General features: G+C 37.4%; 1 protein-coding gene across 8 annotated transcripts in view; it reads right to left on the bottom strand.

Moving 5' to 3' along the window:
• Positions 1-15195, bottom strand: part of NIPBL (NIPBL cohesin loading factor) — a 190487-nt gene that overhangs the window by 78619 nt on the left and 96673 nt on the right. For all 8 annotated transcript variants that reach the window (XM_066988239.1, XM_066988238.1, XM_066988242.1 and 5 more), the window contains one exon: positions 8389-8482. In XM_066988239.1, coding sequence (XP_066844340.1) covers positions 8389-8482 — 94 coding nt within the window. The remainder of the gene's footprint in view (positions 1-8388; positions 8483-15195) is intronic.

The raw sequence follows: 15195 nt of genomic DNA, 5'->3' as shown, positions 1-15195 counted from the left end.
GACAGGTCCCCATGTGCTTCAATCAAGAAACACCACTACACAAGCAAGTACCTTTATTCTTCATCTTACATGTCCACTATGTATTTTAAGAAATAATAATCACTAAACAATGTACCGACATGGAAAAAAAACCAACAAAACAGATACATCTAGCAAAGCTTCAGTTCAAATGAAAGGCGTTCATTTACTGATGACTTTGCATAGGCTGCTATACTTTATTTTCTCTCTCTAGTACATTCTGTGAGATGTCCTGCCTCTGTATTTAGAGCTGGGTATAAAATGAGTTTTTCTTACCCATTTCTCCTTGGCCATGAGAAACAACTCCATATTCTGCCAACAATATCTGCAATGTTGTTCCCAATTCCTGTTTTGACTCACCCTGATTTTCAAGATCTTTCCACTACTTTATTTCTCCTACTTATTTTACTTCATTTCAAATGAAACACTACAATTGATCACCAGTACCAAAGTCCTGGCTATACCCTACAAAGCTCTCTCACTTGTCTTCCCATCACAGATTCCTTTTCTTGTGGTGCACATGTGCACACACACACTTCTCCCAATTACTGTCTCTTTAGACAACAATTTACAAGATTTTCTCAGCATATTGTATGAGTACCACTCATTGGAAATACAGGCTGCATTTTTCTTTCTACAAATATTAGAAGCAGCTCAAAACTTTTCAGAGAACTTACTGACATCTTACTCTTGAACTATCACTTCAATAAATACTTCTGAAGTTGCAATATTGGAACACTTACTGTTCTACACAGTTACACTTCAAAGACAGGACAAAGATTTCATTCGCCCTTGCCCTAATCTTTTAAGTAAATATAACAAGATTATTCTGATTTGGTATTAATTTGGATTTTTCATGCTGAAAAATGACACTGCACCAACAGATAAGGTGGTTCTTTTTTATCTTTGAGTGGACTTGAGGAGGTCAGAAGGATTTCACTGCATTCCATTGAATGTACTTTGATTCCAGTAAATGAAGAAACAAAGTACAGTTTTCACTCTCCTAGGCAGCACTACGAATAGATATCTTCCTCCTGCTGGAAATTCCTGAAAGGCATTGATAGTAAGGCCTATAAGCTGCACTTTAAGAGCACATGTTCTGTCACTAATTTCACATATTTCTGAGACGTCTAATGATGGTTAAGCCTCTAGCAACGATTGGACTTAGAAGCTACAATACCTAGGTATTGAGGTAAAAAGAAATTGAAAAAAATAAAGTACTCTGGAGCAGTTTCATTCTACCAGAGACATTAACAGTGCTGAACTTCTATCACATATTGAATATGTACCACACTCTTGGATGCTTAAACTTCAGACAAAACATAACTCATTAGACAAAGAGAGTTTTGCCTAATACTGTTGAAGTCAGTCTGTAACACTTCCTATGTGAGAAGGCTTGAGACATTACGTATCTGAGAACAAAGTTGTCACAAGACTTGCTGATAACAGAAGAAATGTTTTTGTGGAAAGAATACACAGACAGACAGGTAGGTATGATCTGCTGGCTGAAGCAGTCAAGATTCCAAGGTTGAGAAGGTAAATGCTCCCAATGTACTACACTGTATGACGATCTTTAGAAATGATCTTTGTGAATGACCCCAATTTTAGAATATTCTTTTAGAAAAGAGAAATATGTAGGCAGCTTTCTAGTTTAAATCTAGAGATGTGCAGTAATTTAGGAGAATAAAAAAAGTCTGATTTGCTATAGTTGATCTTCCATAGTAGCAGTAAAAGAATTTTGTCCAAACTTTTCTGTATGACAAGACTATACAAAACTTGTGAGATAAAAAGAGACTCTTTACTGATTTGGGAAGGTCACTGTATCATTGCTGAACAGCAAATACTGATGCGATGTCATCCAGATAATGCCCAGTATAACTGACAAGCAGGTAACATCATAGGAAATAAGGACTCTACATTGAACAAACACAGCCATAAACAATACCTCTATAGCCGTTCAGTAAAAGTCATCCTGAACACCCAGGATAACCCTGGGATTAGTTCTCCATATCAGTTTTCTTAGTGATTCATGACATTGAGTATAGAAAAAGTTTTATGAACTGCTTTTGGCAATTTGTAAACACCTTTTTTTTCCCCCCATGACTTTTGACTGATTTCTTATCACATCCTTTATAATGCAAGCAACTATAAAATGCATTGCATTAACAGTGACTTAGCCATCATAGAATTGAAAGTTTTAAAAATGCATCTTGTTTACCATGAAATGGCTTCACTTGCCCATTGTGCATCAGCAACTTGGGTAGCAAAAAAGCTACTGTCCAGGAGGTTACACACATCACTGACATCTAAATCTTTTATTTTTCGGCTGCACACTTTCTAATCATGCCATAGTACTCACACCTTATTTAACCATTCATGATACCTTCTCTGATCATCTCTGAGCCTTTTTAGAGTACAGACCACTTGCCTTTCAAAGCTGATGCACCAAAGTCCCACCAGTAGTCACATCCTTTGTTGTGATCCATGTGATTAAAAAACAGTTATTAAGGTAACCAGGAACTTAGGACTCTCATATTTAAAAGAATTACTAGCTTTTCACTTGCACAACAACTTCAAAAGAATCATTCCAAATAGTATCTTCATTTTCTTTTAAATCCCTTGCAGGTAAAGGTTCCCAGATGTTGTAAGTCTTTCACCAAACCTACACGCTCTTTTGCAAGAGGTATTGTTCCCTATCCATGAAAGCCAGAAAAAAACTACTAGTGAACAAATGAAGACTGATGGATAATACTTTTTTCATAGCATATTGGAGAGATACACCACAAACAATCAAGCATTATGCCTTTTTAAATTCCTAACAAAGTGATCCTCAAGACTCCATGAACATTCTTTATGAGGCTACCAAATTGTTATAGGTCAAACCTGAACACAGTATTCCAGACTTTTTTCTTCTGAAAAAGTCTTTGGGAAGAGAGCCTTTAGCAAATGCATACAGTCTGCACGCAAACTGTTAGACTTCACATCTGAGTAGTTACATGGCAAATTATTTCTCCAAGGCAGAAATTGGAGAAGCTGGAAGAACAACCAGAGCATCCATATTGCACTGGTACTGATGTTTGTTGGGAAAGCTGAGAACCTGGTGATGACAGAACATGAGGAATATTCACACATTACTGCCAAAAGACTTTAAGAGACAGCAGTTACACTGTGTAAATGAAAAAAAAATATATATATATATTTTATCATGATCCTAATCACCTTCATGTACATTGAATTTTTATGAAAATGTGATCAGATAAATTCGCCCTGAAAACCTCATTAAACCAATCTCAGTTGGTAATAATCATCTTGAGAATTTGTGCCTCCATCACACACAAAAAGCTAAAACACTGTCTTTTCAAAAGGAAGGCAAAGGACTGTCCAGAGTATTATACATAGTCTGTATGATTTCAGTACGTGCTAGGAGAACAATATCCCTGAGAATAATGAAGAGGTAATACTCTGAAGTGAGTTTGTTAAGAATAAGTATAATCAAATCAAAATAATTTCATTCAATAAAGCAGTAGGTCTTGTGGATTGAAGAGAACTGAGTCTTTGGACTTAAGAATGGCTTTCTACACAGTGTCTCACAACAATTTCATCAACAAGCTGGGGAATTATTGTTTAGGCAAAAATACTGTAAGATTGCAGTACACTCATTGTAAAAAAATGTTTTCAAAGAGTATCAATTGCTCTTGGTAAAAATGGGTGAACAGAGTACAGGTAAAGTGCAGCTTTCCAGAGCACAGTCTTAAGCATAGCAGTACTAAAATATTCATCAATAGCAAGTACTCATGTAACAGAATTAGAGCACCTTCATTAATCTAATTATGATAAACTTTTGATGTTGAGTGTTTTGGAGAGGCCTGCAACCTTTTTTTTTGTTTTTAACAGAACCAAAATTTACTATTATCTTTTCTAATTGGAATAAACTTTTGAATCAAAAGAAATTCACTAAGAATAAGCACAAACTTCTTACCCATCTGAGAAAGAGCAATTGTAATAACATAACAGGAAGATAGACAAACTCTACAGAAAGACAGCAGCATGTTTACAGCAGCTTGCAACAAGAATCTAGTCTATTATCAAGGAGCAGCTATTCTCTCGTATACAACAGGAGTATAATACAAAAAGTCACCTACAGTATTTTTCTGACTACTCTTCCTCCTAACTCTTCAAATTGTGTTGTATGTATGACTGAGGGCAGTACATCAAGACATGCAGACAAATTAGAATTCAGATAAGAGCAAAGACAATTAGAAGCTTAGAAATGCTGAGTTTTGTAAAGACGATAGCAAGATGCAGCACTGTTCAGTCTGTAGAAAATTAGATTGGTGGAAGACATGATAACAGCCTTTGATATGTAAATGAAAGCTATACAAAAAAAAGTACGTGAATATTTTTTCCTTGCCTACCAGAAAGAAGTCAAGAAGCGTTATACCTAACTCCAACAAAAATGATTCATGCAAAACATTCAGATAAAAGCTTTCTAGCAATAGGAATCAAACAGGTTGCATGGCAAGAGAAAGGAAACTATTTCTGAAATTTTAACAAAAGAACGCATAGAAGTTACTGGGAGTAATCTGGGCACAGCTCATCCTACGTGAGGGTAAGAAGATGAGAAGCCCCCAAGTCTTTTCCTGCTTTATTCTCTGAAATCTTAGAATATTCCTCTGGAAATCTTTCCAAGTTTTGTACTGGATATAAAGAAATTATTATTTATTTTTATTAACAGACTGCATTGTCATTTGTTTTTAAACAGCATAACTTCATTTAGAATTCAAACTTCAACAGATAGCATATGAAACAGGTAAAGAAGAACATATATTTCGAACAGACTGTATTCACTTTCCACGTACTCTTTCAACAGATTTCAGGGAAGAGTCCCACCACTTTCTCCGTCGCTTCAAATGCCATATGAAAAAATCAGCTTTGACTGTTGTATCTTAGAACAACTGTATTCAGAAGCATCTTTGTGTAAAAAGGTAAAACCTGAAGAAGCAAGAATGAATGCCTATTTTGGCCTTGTCAGAAAACACACTGGATTAAATTTCTTCCACCTTTCTTTCAAAGGAGAGAGGGAGATGGCGTTTTTTACTTAACAAATACCTTTGGCAGCACTGAGGTCTGCAACAGAGCTTTGAAAATATTCTTAGTTCTCCTTGAAACCCACTATATGCAGATACCAAGTATAAAAGAATACTGGAGAAGTCTTAAAAATCCCTAAGAAAACAAAAGTCATCTTTCCAAGTTATTCAGAAAATAATCAAGCACCCACACTAATTTGGAAGATAATATCCTCTAAATAAAATATAGTTATGGCTGTAGTTTTCACTGTCTTATAAAATGTTGGAAGGCTATTGTGAAATATTTCCTGTAAAAGAAAGATTAACAATTTCTGGAGGGAATATAACTTAGTTCTTGAGGTGAGAGGGATGGGACACAGAATACTATAGTTTAATAAGGGCTGTTGTTATTCCTTACAGATGTTTCCCAAGAAGTTCAGGAAACTGTATGGAAACAGAACTACAAATATTCTCTTTGGAAATCAGTGGACTAAGAACCTCATGGAAGACTTTTCTTTCTACACATCTTTAGAAGTTGTCTTTAAAAAAAAATGTTTTCTGAAGTTCCAGAGTGGTAGGAAAGTAGAACAAATAGATAAAGGATTTTAATAAGTAATCCATCTTGGGTAATGGATTCAATAAAATATTTTATGAGATCAACAGAAGGAAATTACTCCTCGCTAATTCTTCATAGATGAATTCATAGAAATGAATTTTCCATGAAAGCAGATGAGATAATAGATGACAGCATGAAAGCAGAGCTGCTATTCTGTGTACATAGCTAAAAATCTAAAATTTACATTAAAAAGAAAGGAATAGAGTCCAGCCTAGAACTTTCTGCATAAAACTGCTGCTGCTCTATTACCATTACAAGAACAAAAGAGTTGAAGCAATTTCTGTAACAGAGAAACTTTACTCCATTCAGTACGTGAATAACCAACCAAAAGAGCAAACATGATTTCTGTCACCTCTCAAATATTTTCCTGAGTTACAAATAAAACTTCTTCCCCAGATTCTGTCAGACAGCTATTGTTCAGTCTTGTTTCAAGACTGTGCAACCACATTCTCCAAATCTCCAGAAGTCCTTGCAATTTCCATGTCAAAAGTACAGAAATGCGGTCTGTACCTGTATGTTCAGTAATTGCCTCATGTTTCTATATATAAAAAAGCTTAGATATTGTAATACCCTTCCCTGAGATATTACTCTTGATTGATGATACCTAGTGCCATTCTTTTCATCCTCCCAAACAAACAATTACATGTTTTGCTGATGTTCTTTATCAACATTTGCAACTTGTCAACCAAACTTTCAAAGGCTCATGACAGCAGCCACAAAAAACTTAGTATAGGTACTTGTTTGCTCATCACTGGAAAATTTACCAGCATAACCAACCACTTTCACTTCAAAGCATAGTCAAAACCTCACTGTCAGGAATTATATATTCTAAGCAATATTGTAATTATCTACACCTCTTCAATACATTTATAAAGTGCTTGATTAGAGGAAGTAATGCAAGGTTCTTGCAACATCAAGAACTGGCTCTCTCAATCAAGGTTCATTAATCTCAAAGAAGGCACAATGGTATCACCATTAATAACAGTATTTCATTCATGTGCTTTATCAATGTAAATCTAATATACAGGTAAATAAATCAAAAAATTCCTCTTGCACTTTTTCAGCCCCTCTAGTGCTGAAACTTCACAATCTGAATTGCACAATCAGATTGTTTTCAGAAACAATCCACAGAGATATCCCTTCAAAAAGGGTTCTGAGACAACCAATTGAAACAGCTGCAATTTAAAAAAAATATATTCAAATATTCTTCTGGCTGAGTGGTAATCATATATCTGAGTAGAAGTAGCTCGGATTCACAATGATCTGAATGTTCTGTGAACAGATTTTGTGTAATTAATTGTGAGTTAAAGAAAACACATTTAGTCTTTGCCATTTTTACAAGTCTTAAAACAAGTCCTTTAGCACAAGACTGACTATTATAATGATGCTGCTGGCATGCTATACCAATACTCCTCACTTGCATTTGAGCCACATTTTTTCCATCACTGTCTAACACAGTATACGTCTAGAGAAGATGAACCATAGAGATCACTTAGCAGTCACAGGATAATAGAATAATACAGTTAAGAAGGGACCTTAGGAAGTCTTTAAGTCCATCCTCCTGCTCCAAGCAGGGTGAACAAGGTCAGACGATTACACAGGGCTTATCCAGACTGGTCTTGAAAACCTCCAGGAAAGGAGAATGCATAGATTCTCTGGGTAACTTTTTCCAAGGGTTAACTATCCTGATAATGAAAAAAGTTCTTATATCCACTCAAAACCTCCCATTTCAGTTTATGTCCATTGTATCTCATCCTTTCTCCACACCACTGCGAAGAGCCTAACTCTATCTTCCTGATAATCTCCTTATAGGTCTGGGAAGGCTGCTCTAAGCTCCCCACACTCCAAAGACTTGATTTATCCAGGCTGACAAAGCCAAACTCCCTCACCTGCTCTGTAATCTCCCCCATTTTCTGTTCTCCCTATCAACCTAACCTGACCATCCAGAAAGATTGTTTTGTTCCAGGGTTAAAAGAAAAGCAAGCACCATTGCATCTTTTTACGATTGGCATGAAAATACACAAGCACTGAAGACCTGTACTAGAAAAAATGTGCCCAAACCCCTACATTGCTAAGTATCATGCATCTCAGTCATTGCTTTGTAAGGATAATATTATAAACAGAAGTATGTGTTCTAGATTTTAGCATAAATAATTATTTTGAGCAGATTTTTTCTGTTCCATTTCAACTGATATTTTGCCCTATTCCTTCTCCACAGCTAATGTTTTCAGGCTTTGTTTATACTATATGTGTATAGTGTTCATTGAACTACTTTTAATTTCATGTTCTTTCAATTTGATGATTGCAATTAATACAACAGTTGTACGTTAAAATACTTTTGAGCTAGTTAACAGTTCAATACTCGTAATGCTGCCTTGAAACCATTTGTTATGCAGAGTAACTGAAACCATTCTTATAAACAATTTAGTCTTCCTATTGGAAAGGATTTAAAATCCTTCTGTCCTCCATTAATTTGAACTACTTTTTGAAGTATCATTAGTCAACTTTCAGACCTTCAGAAATTTCTGCTGGATCAGGGCTCAAAATAATTTTGTTACTGAAATCTACTGACATACTCTCTAGAACTATTTGAAAACAGAAGTCAGAAGGACTAACTAAATACCTCTTTAAACTCTCTGTTCCTTCAAAGTGGGAAAAATACATTGATATATATGACTGCTAGACTACCTTTAGGGGTTCCATCACTTCCAGCTGGAGAGCAGACTGACTGTGGTGACCTCAAGGAAAAAGATGCAGCATTCCTTATTGAAGGATCGCCATCCTAAAGTGACAATGATAAAAATTAACATTATGAACATGAACATTTCATAAAATAAAGTCTGAAATTAGTACATACACTGATAAAATGGGTTCGATGAAAAATCATACAACAAATATTAGAAAAATATTTATTTATATAAAAATCTTTATCATTTTGACTGCTATGCAGGCAATGTTCCAGAGCACAAGTGTCCTAAGAATGTATCACCTGAATATGCACACAAAAATAAATTTATGTACATATCTTTTAGCTGAAGTAATCACTTTTGGCTGACATTAAGATTCCATTTACAAATTTTTTGTTACAAGCACTTGAAGTAAAAGGCTAATAAGCAGAAGGATGAACTCTATATAATAAAAACAACTGATACTGAGCATAAAAAGTATATTTTTAAAACAAACTGAACATCTTCTCTACTTAGCCTACCCTTAAAGCTTATCTTGAATACCATCGTACTTTTACATTTAAGCAAACTTTGTATTTACCCTCTCCAGGATACATACATCAGGACTGAACAAAATCTGTAGCATGCCCATTGCAGCAGGTGAGACAGTCATGTGTATGTCACAACTTAAGTGATTTTATCAAGTGATTTGCCTCCCTTAAGAGTTAGACAGGAAACAACTTGATGGCAATTCAGAGAAATTTCCCAACAGAGCAAAAATAAGTTCTAGTGTATTTTCAGTTTTGCACAAAACAACTTGCTTTAATGGAATTCCTAATTTCTAACAAATTTCACAATATATACCAATTACAACGTAAGGATGTTCATCCTCTAACTTTAAGAATGTAAATGTGACTTTTTTCCTCACACTACCTTAAAATAAAATATGAAAGCCCCTATTCAGATTCCCATTTTAATAATTTTTTTTTCAGTCTATTTCATGGTGCCCTCTGCTGGTCAAGAGCATACTAACTCAGCCAAGGACCTTACTACATTTAAAATTTTATAGAACAGTGTTTAAAAAACAATCCTAACACTATGAAATAATGTCTACAGAACATTTTGGGGAAGAACAAGTTAACAACCCTTATATCTATGAAGAGACCATTTCCGCAATTATTAACAAATTGCAAAAAGTCTATTTTTAGAGTAAAGTCATGCAAGGGAAGCTTCCAAAGTGGTTTGTTAATATTTTTCCTAATAAAATTCTGATTCTTGGTTATTTCAGTAGCTAATATGTAATGTGGCTCATATTGAGGTACCTATGCAGACACACACAGTTCTTTCCTATAACTTTTTTTTTCTTCACTTTTTTTCTACCCTGAATTCTCTGCCCTAAATACTTTTTATCTTTACGACCATTTTCAACTTAATTAATTGAATGTTATAAGGCTCAACTGTAATTAAGTTTCTACAAGTTTCTACGAAAAAGTTAGCAGCAGGCAGTAAGCCAGAAAGCTAAACTGTCATTTGAAGGAGATAGAAGCCTGCATAGACAGTCAACCACACACTCCCTTTGGCAATGGCCAAACAGCCAATTTTCCTATGCTTAGCAGCAGACTAGACACCATACATGTTACATCTTGTGAAGGCATAGTTCTCACTGCTTAGAGCAAAGGAATGAGTTTGAAATTTATGGATTGAAGGTGCTTATAGAGCATATAATATGAATCAGCAAGAAACCAAATTTCATTAGTTTCACCGAAAACACTTCCATTAGATTTTTTTTGCCCCCACAGCAAACTGAATCTAAAACTCATGCTGTACTATTAAACTTATTTTTGCAACACTGCTTGCAAAAAGAGTTGTTTCCTCACATGAAGAAAGCCTCATGTGCAAAGGAATCTAATATTCAGATTCAACACAATAAAAAGAATTACACCTTAAACTTACATGTGTGTGATTGCTAGTAAAAATGATTTCATATCCTGGCATGTGAATTACTGATTTACTTACAACTTTAAAAAAATAGCTTATTAACTCTTTAGTGTATATATTTTTATTAAGACAGGAAAGGCCCTCTACCCATAATCACCAAGGACATGGGCAAAGACATCTTTCATCAGGTTAACTAAATATATTAAGTAGGTAGATAACCTTCCAGGTACAAATGGCATTCCTTTTCTAGCTGATAACTTTTCAGAAGCACTCATTTGCTTTTTCATAGTTCAGAGTTTCATCAAATGGTAAAATGTAAGTACAAACTTACATTTGAGGGATGCTCTGAAGTTTTGCAAAGAATGGTCCTTAAATTGAGTTTATGTGCAATGAACTTCAGGGGTCTATTTCCTGATTCTGTATACATCATGTATTGCAAATACACAACATCCTGTAACTATTCACAATTTTTAATGTAATAAATTCCTTAAAGTAAAGGATTATTAAAGCTATTAATATGTAGGATTTAATAATCCTCATTCGTAACTGTATCTATACCAAAGATCACAATGCTTCTGAAAAGGCTGCAACATCATGATTAAACTTATTATTCATACATAGATGCAAAACTTTAATTACTCCAAATTCTTCAAACTGTTTTCTATATTATAGCTACTAAAATCATCTTTTAAAAGTACAATTACAAATAAAAGTGCAAGTTTATACTTTTTACTAGTCACAGATCATTCTGAGTTGCAAGGGACCCACGATGATCATCAAGTCCAACTCCTGATTCCACACAAGGCAACCTAAGAGTTAAGCCATATATCTAAAAGCACTGCCCAAATGTTTCTTGAACACCAACAGGCTTGAGGCCATGACCCTGGGGGGCCTGTTTCAGTGCCTGACCACCCTCACAGTGGAAAACTTCTTAATATCCAATCTGAACTTCCCCTGGCACAGCTCTAAGCTATCCCCTCGCATTCTACCGCTGGTCATCAGAAAGAAGAGATCAGCACCTCCCTCTCCCCTCCTGCTCATGAGGATGTTGTAGACAGCAGTGAGGTCACCCCTCAATCTCCTCTAAGCTGAACCAAATATCTTCAGCTGTTCCTGGTAAATTGTGACCTCTAGTCCTTTCCCCACCTTTATTCCCCTCCTTTAGCACATTCTAATAGTTGTACATCATCATTATATTGTGGAGCCCAAAACTGCACGCATTACTCAGGGTGAAGCCACACCAGTGCTGAGTTCAACAGGGCAACCATTTCTTTTGACTGTCTATGAATAGTGTGCTTAATGTACCTCAGGAGATAGTTGGCCCTTTTGGCCACCAGGGCACATTGCTGACTTATATGGAGCTTACTATCAACCAAATCCCCTAGATTCCTTTCTGCAGGACTGCACTACGGTCACTTGTCCCGCAGTCTATATGTACATCCAGGATTACACTGTTCCAAGTGCAGAATCTGGCATTTGCTCTTGTTAAGTTTCATACAGTTGGTGATTGACCTGTGCTCTAATCTATAAAGATCTCTCTGCAAAGCCTATCTACCCCTAAGGGAATTAATGGCTCCTCCCAATTTAGTATCATCTGCACACTTAGTTGGTGTGCACTCAACTCCTTTGTCTAGGTTATTGATAAAAACATTGAAGAGAACTGGCCCTAAAATTGAGCCCTGGGGAGCACCGCTTACTGACTTGCCACCAGCCTGATGTTCCCACGTTTACTACTTCTCTTGGAGCTTGACCCTTCTGCCAGTTGCTCACCCATTCTATTGTTTATACAATGTCTAGCTGTATACTGGATGCTTTGTCCAGAAGGATATTGTGAGAGACAGCATCAAAGGCTTTGCTAAAATCCCCCCCCCAAAACCATATCCACTACTTTCCCTTTGTCAACTAAGTGGGTAACCTTGTCATAAAAGGATGATTTTCCCTTCACGAACCCATGCTGCTTTTGACCGATCGTCTTTCAGGTGTTTTTCAATAACTCCCAGAATAATCTTTTCCATAATTTTACTACACACCAAAATGAGACTGACAGGTCCGTAACTATCAGGGTCTTCTTTCTTGCCCTTCTGGAAAATTGGAGTAGCATAAGCAAGCTTCCAGCCAACTGGAACCTCTCCAGATTCCAAAGACCATTGATAAAAAACTGAGAGAGGCCTTACAGTAACATCGTCCAACTGTTTCAGTACCCTGAGATGAGTTCCATCCAGCCCCATAAGACCTATGTGCATTCTGTCACAGCAGCAAATCCCACACTAGTTCAACATCATCTGGGAGCTTATCACTCTCACAGCCACAGTCCTCCAACCCAGGACTCCAGATATCTTAGGACCAATTGTTGGTGTTAAACACAGAGGAAAAGAAGACATTAAATGTCAATGTCTTCATCCCTATTTGCAGGTGTGACAAACAATCAAGTAGTGGACCAATGTTTTCTTTCAGTCTTCCTTTTGCTGTTAACATATCTTAAAAAGCCTTTGTTGTTGTTGTCATCCACTAAAATACTGGGCAGTTTCAACTCAGCTTTGGCTGTATGAGCTTTCTCCCTACAACGGCAAACAACATCTCTGTACTCCTCTGGCTTAGGCTGACCTTGCTTCCCAAGTCTATACAAATTCTTTCAATTTCTTTTACACCTAGGTTCTTAACGGAGATCCCTCAACAGCCAAGCTGTCCTTCTACCCCACTCGTCTTTCAATACATTGGAATTACCTGCTTCTGCACTCTTAAAAAATGGCTCTTAAAAAGTGACTACCATTTATGGACCCCAGTTCCCTCCAAAGCTGATTGCCAGGAGACCTTATTAACCAGTTCTTTGAGATTAAAGTCTCCTTTCCCAGATTCCAGTGTGCCTAAAAGTTTTTCTTGTACCAGCAGAGATTTTAAACTCAACCATTCCATGATTTCTGTGGCAAAAACGGACGCCGATCATCACTTCATCCACAAGACTGTATCTATTTACAAACAACAGATCTAGGAAGGCACCCTTCCTTCCTAGTCACCTCCCTTAGTACCTGTATCTAAAAGTCATCTTCTATGTGCTTCAGAAATTCACAAGACCTGTTTGTGTCTGCTTTATGATAGTCTCAACATCTAGGAAATTGAAGTCACCCATAATGACAGGGGCAACTGATGTAAATATTTCCCTTAATTCTTTATATAATACTAGATCAGTGTTATCATCCTGGTTGAGTGATCTATAGACTCACACATCTGCTTTATTAGCTTTTCTCCTAAATCCTAAACCCCAGAGGCTCTCAACTGTGTCATCCAAACAGCAAGCACTGTACAGTCCAACCCCACCTTTATATACAGAACTACCCTTCCATCTTGACTACACTGCTTCTCTCTCCTAAGAACCTACAACCATCCATCACAGTGTTCCAGTCATAGGACATTTCCAACCAAGTCACAGAATAATGAATGGTTTGGGTTGGAAGGGACACTTAAGGATCATCTTGTTCCAACCCCCCTGCCATGAGCAGGGACACCTCCCATCAGATCAGGTTGCTCAAAGCCCCATATCCAACATGGCCTTGAGCATTTCCAGGGATGAGCAGCCTGTTCCAGTGCCTCACTACCCTTCCTCATAGGAATGAATTTCTTCCTTATACCTAATCTATCCTCTTTTAGTTTAAAGCCATGACCCCTTGTCCTCTCACTAAAAGCCCTTGTAAAAAGTCCCTCCCCAGCTTTCCTGTAGGCCCCTTTACATACTGGAAGGCTGCTATAAGATCATGCCGGTGTCTTCTCTTCTCCAGGCTGAACACCCCCAACTCCTCAGCCTGTCTTTGTAGGAGAGGTGCTCCAGCCTTCTGATCATCTTCATGGCCTGCCTCTGGTCTTGCTCCATCAGGTCCATGTTCTTCTTATGTTGGGGGCCACAGGGCTGAACACAGGACTCCAGATAGGATCTTATGAGAACAGAGCAGAGAGGGAAAATCCCCTCGCTCACCCTCCTGCCCACACTGCTTTTGATGTAGTCCAGGATATTGTTGGCTTTCTGGGCTGCAAGCAGACATTGCTGGCTCATGTTGAGCTGCTCACCAATCAACACCCCCGGGTCCTCCTCAGGGCTGCTCTCAATAAAGAACACAGATAGCTGGGGAGTCTCACTTGTGCCAGTAATGTCATAGCTCTGAGACAGAGCCAAAGCTTCTAGCTCCTCTTTATTCCTCATACTGTGTGCATTGGTATACAAGTGTTTCAAATGTGCTCCAACGTACTTGGTACATTGTGGACCAGACTGAAGGTTCTCATCAGCACACTGCCCCACATTGTCATGCCATCCCATAGTTTATCACTAGCAAGCTTGACTTCATCCCTTTTCCCCCTTCAAACCTACTTTAAAGCTCTTTCAAACCAGCCCCACTAAATGATCAGCAGAAATACTTTTTCCCCTTTGAGGATGGAGAATCCTGTTAAGCCTCAGGAAGAATGGTGTTGCATAGACCATCCCAATATCAAAACCCCCAAAATTCTACCGGTGACATGAGCGTTGGAGTCAGGTATTGATAAGCTGTATCCACCTTTTCCTTTTAATATCGTTCCCTACATCTAGAAGGATGGAGAAAAATAATACCTGTGTTTCTCATTCCTTCACCAATCTACCCAGTGCCCTGAAGTCCCTTTTGATTGCTCCTGGACTCCTCATTACAACTTTGTCACTACCAACATGGAAAAAGCAAGACCAGGTAACAATCTGAGGGCTGTACCAGGCTAGAAAGTTTCCAGGGAATGACCTTAACCTAAGCCCCAGAGAGTCAGCAAACTTCCCTAAAAGACAGATCTAGATGGCAGACTGGACCCTCTGCTCCCCTCAGGAAGTCACCTATGGCAATAACCCACTCTTTTTTTCTTTATGGTGATGGTCATGATG

Source organism: Anser cygnoides, chromosome Z (genome assembly GCF_040182565.1).
Source record: "Anser cygnoides isolate HZ-2024a breed goose chromosome Z, Taihu_goose_T2T_genome, whole genome shotgun sequence".
NCBI lineage: Eukaryota > Metazoa > Chordata > Aves > Anseriformes > Anatidae > Anser > Anser cygnoides.
This window is presented reverse-complemented; position numbering and strand designations above follow the sequence as displayed.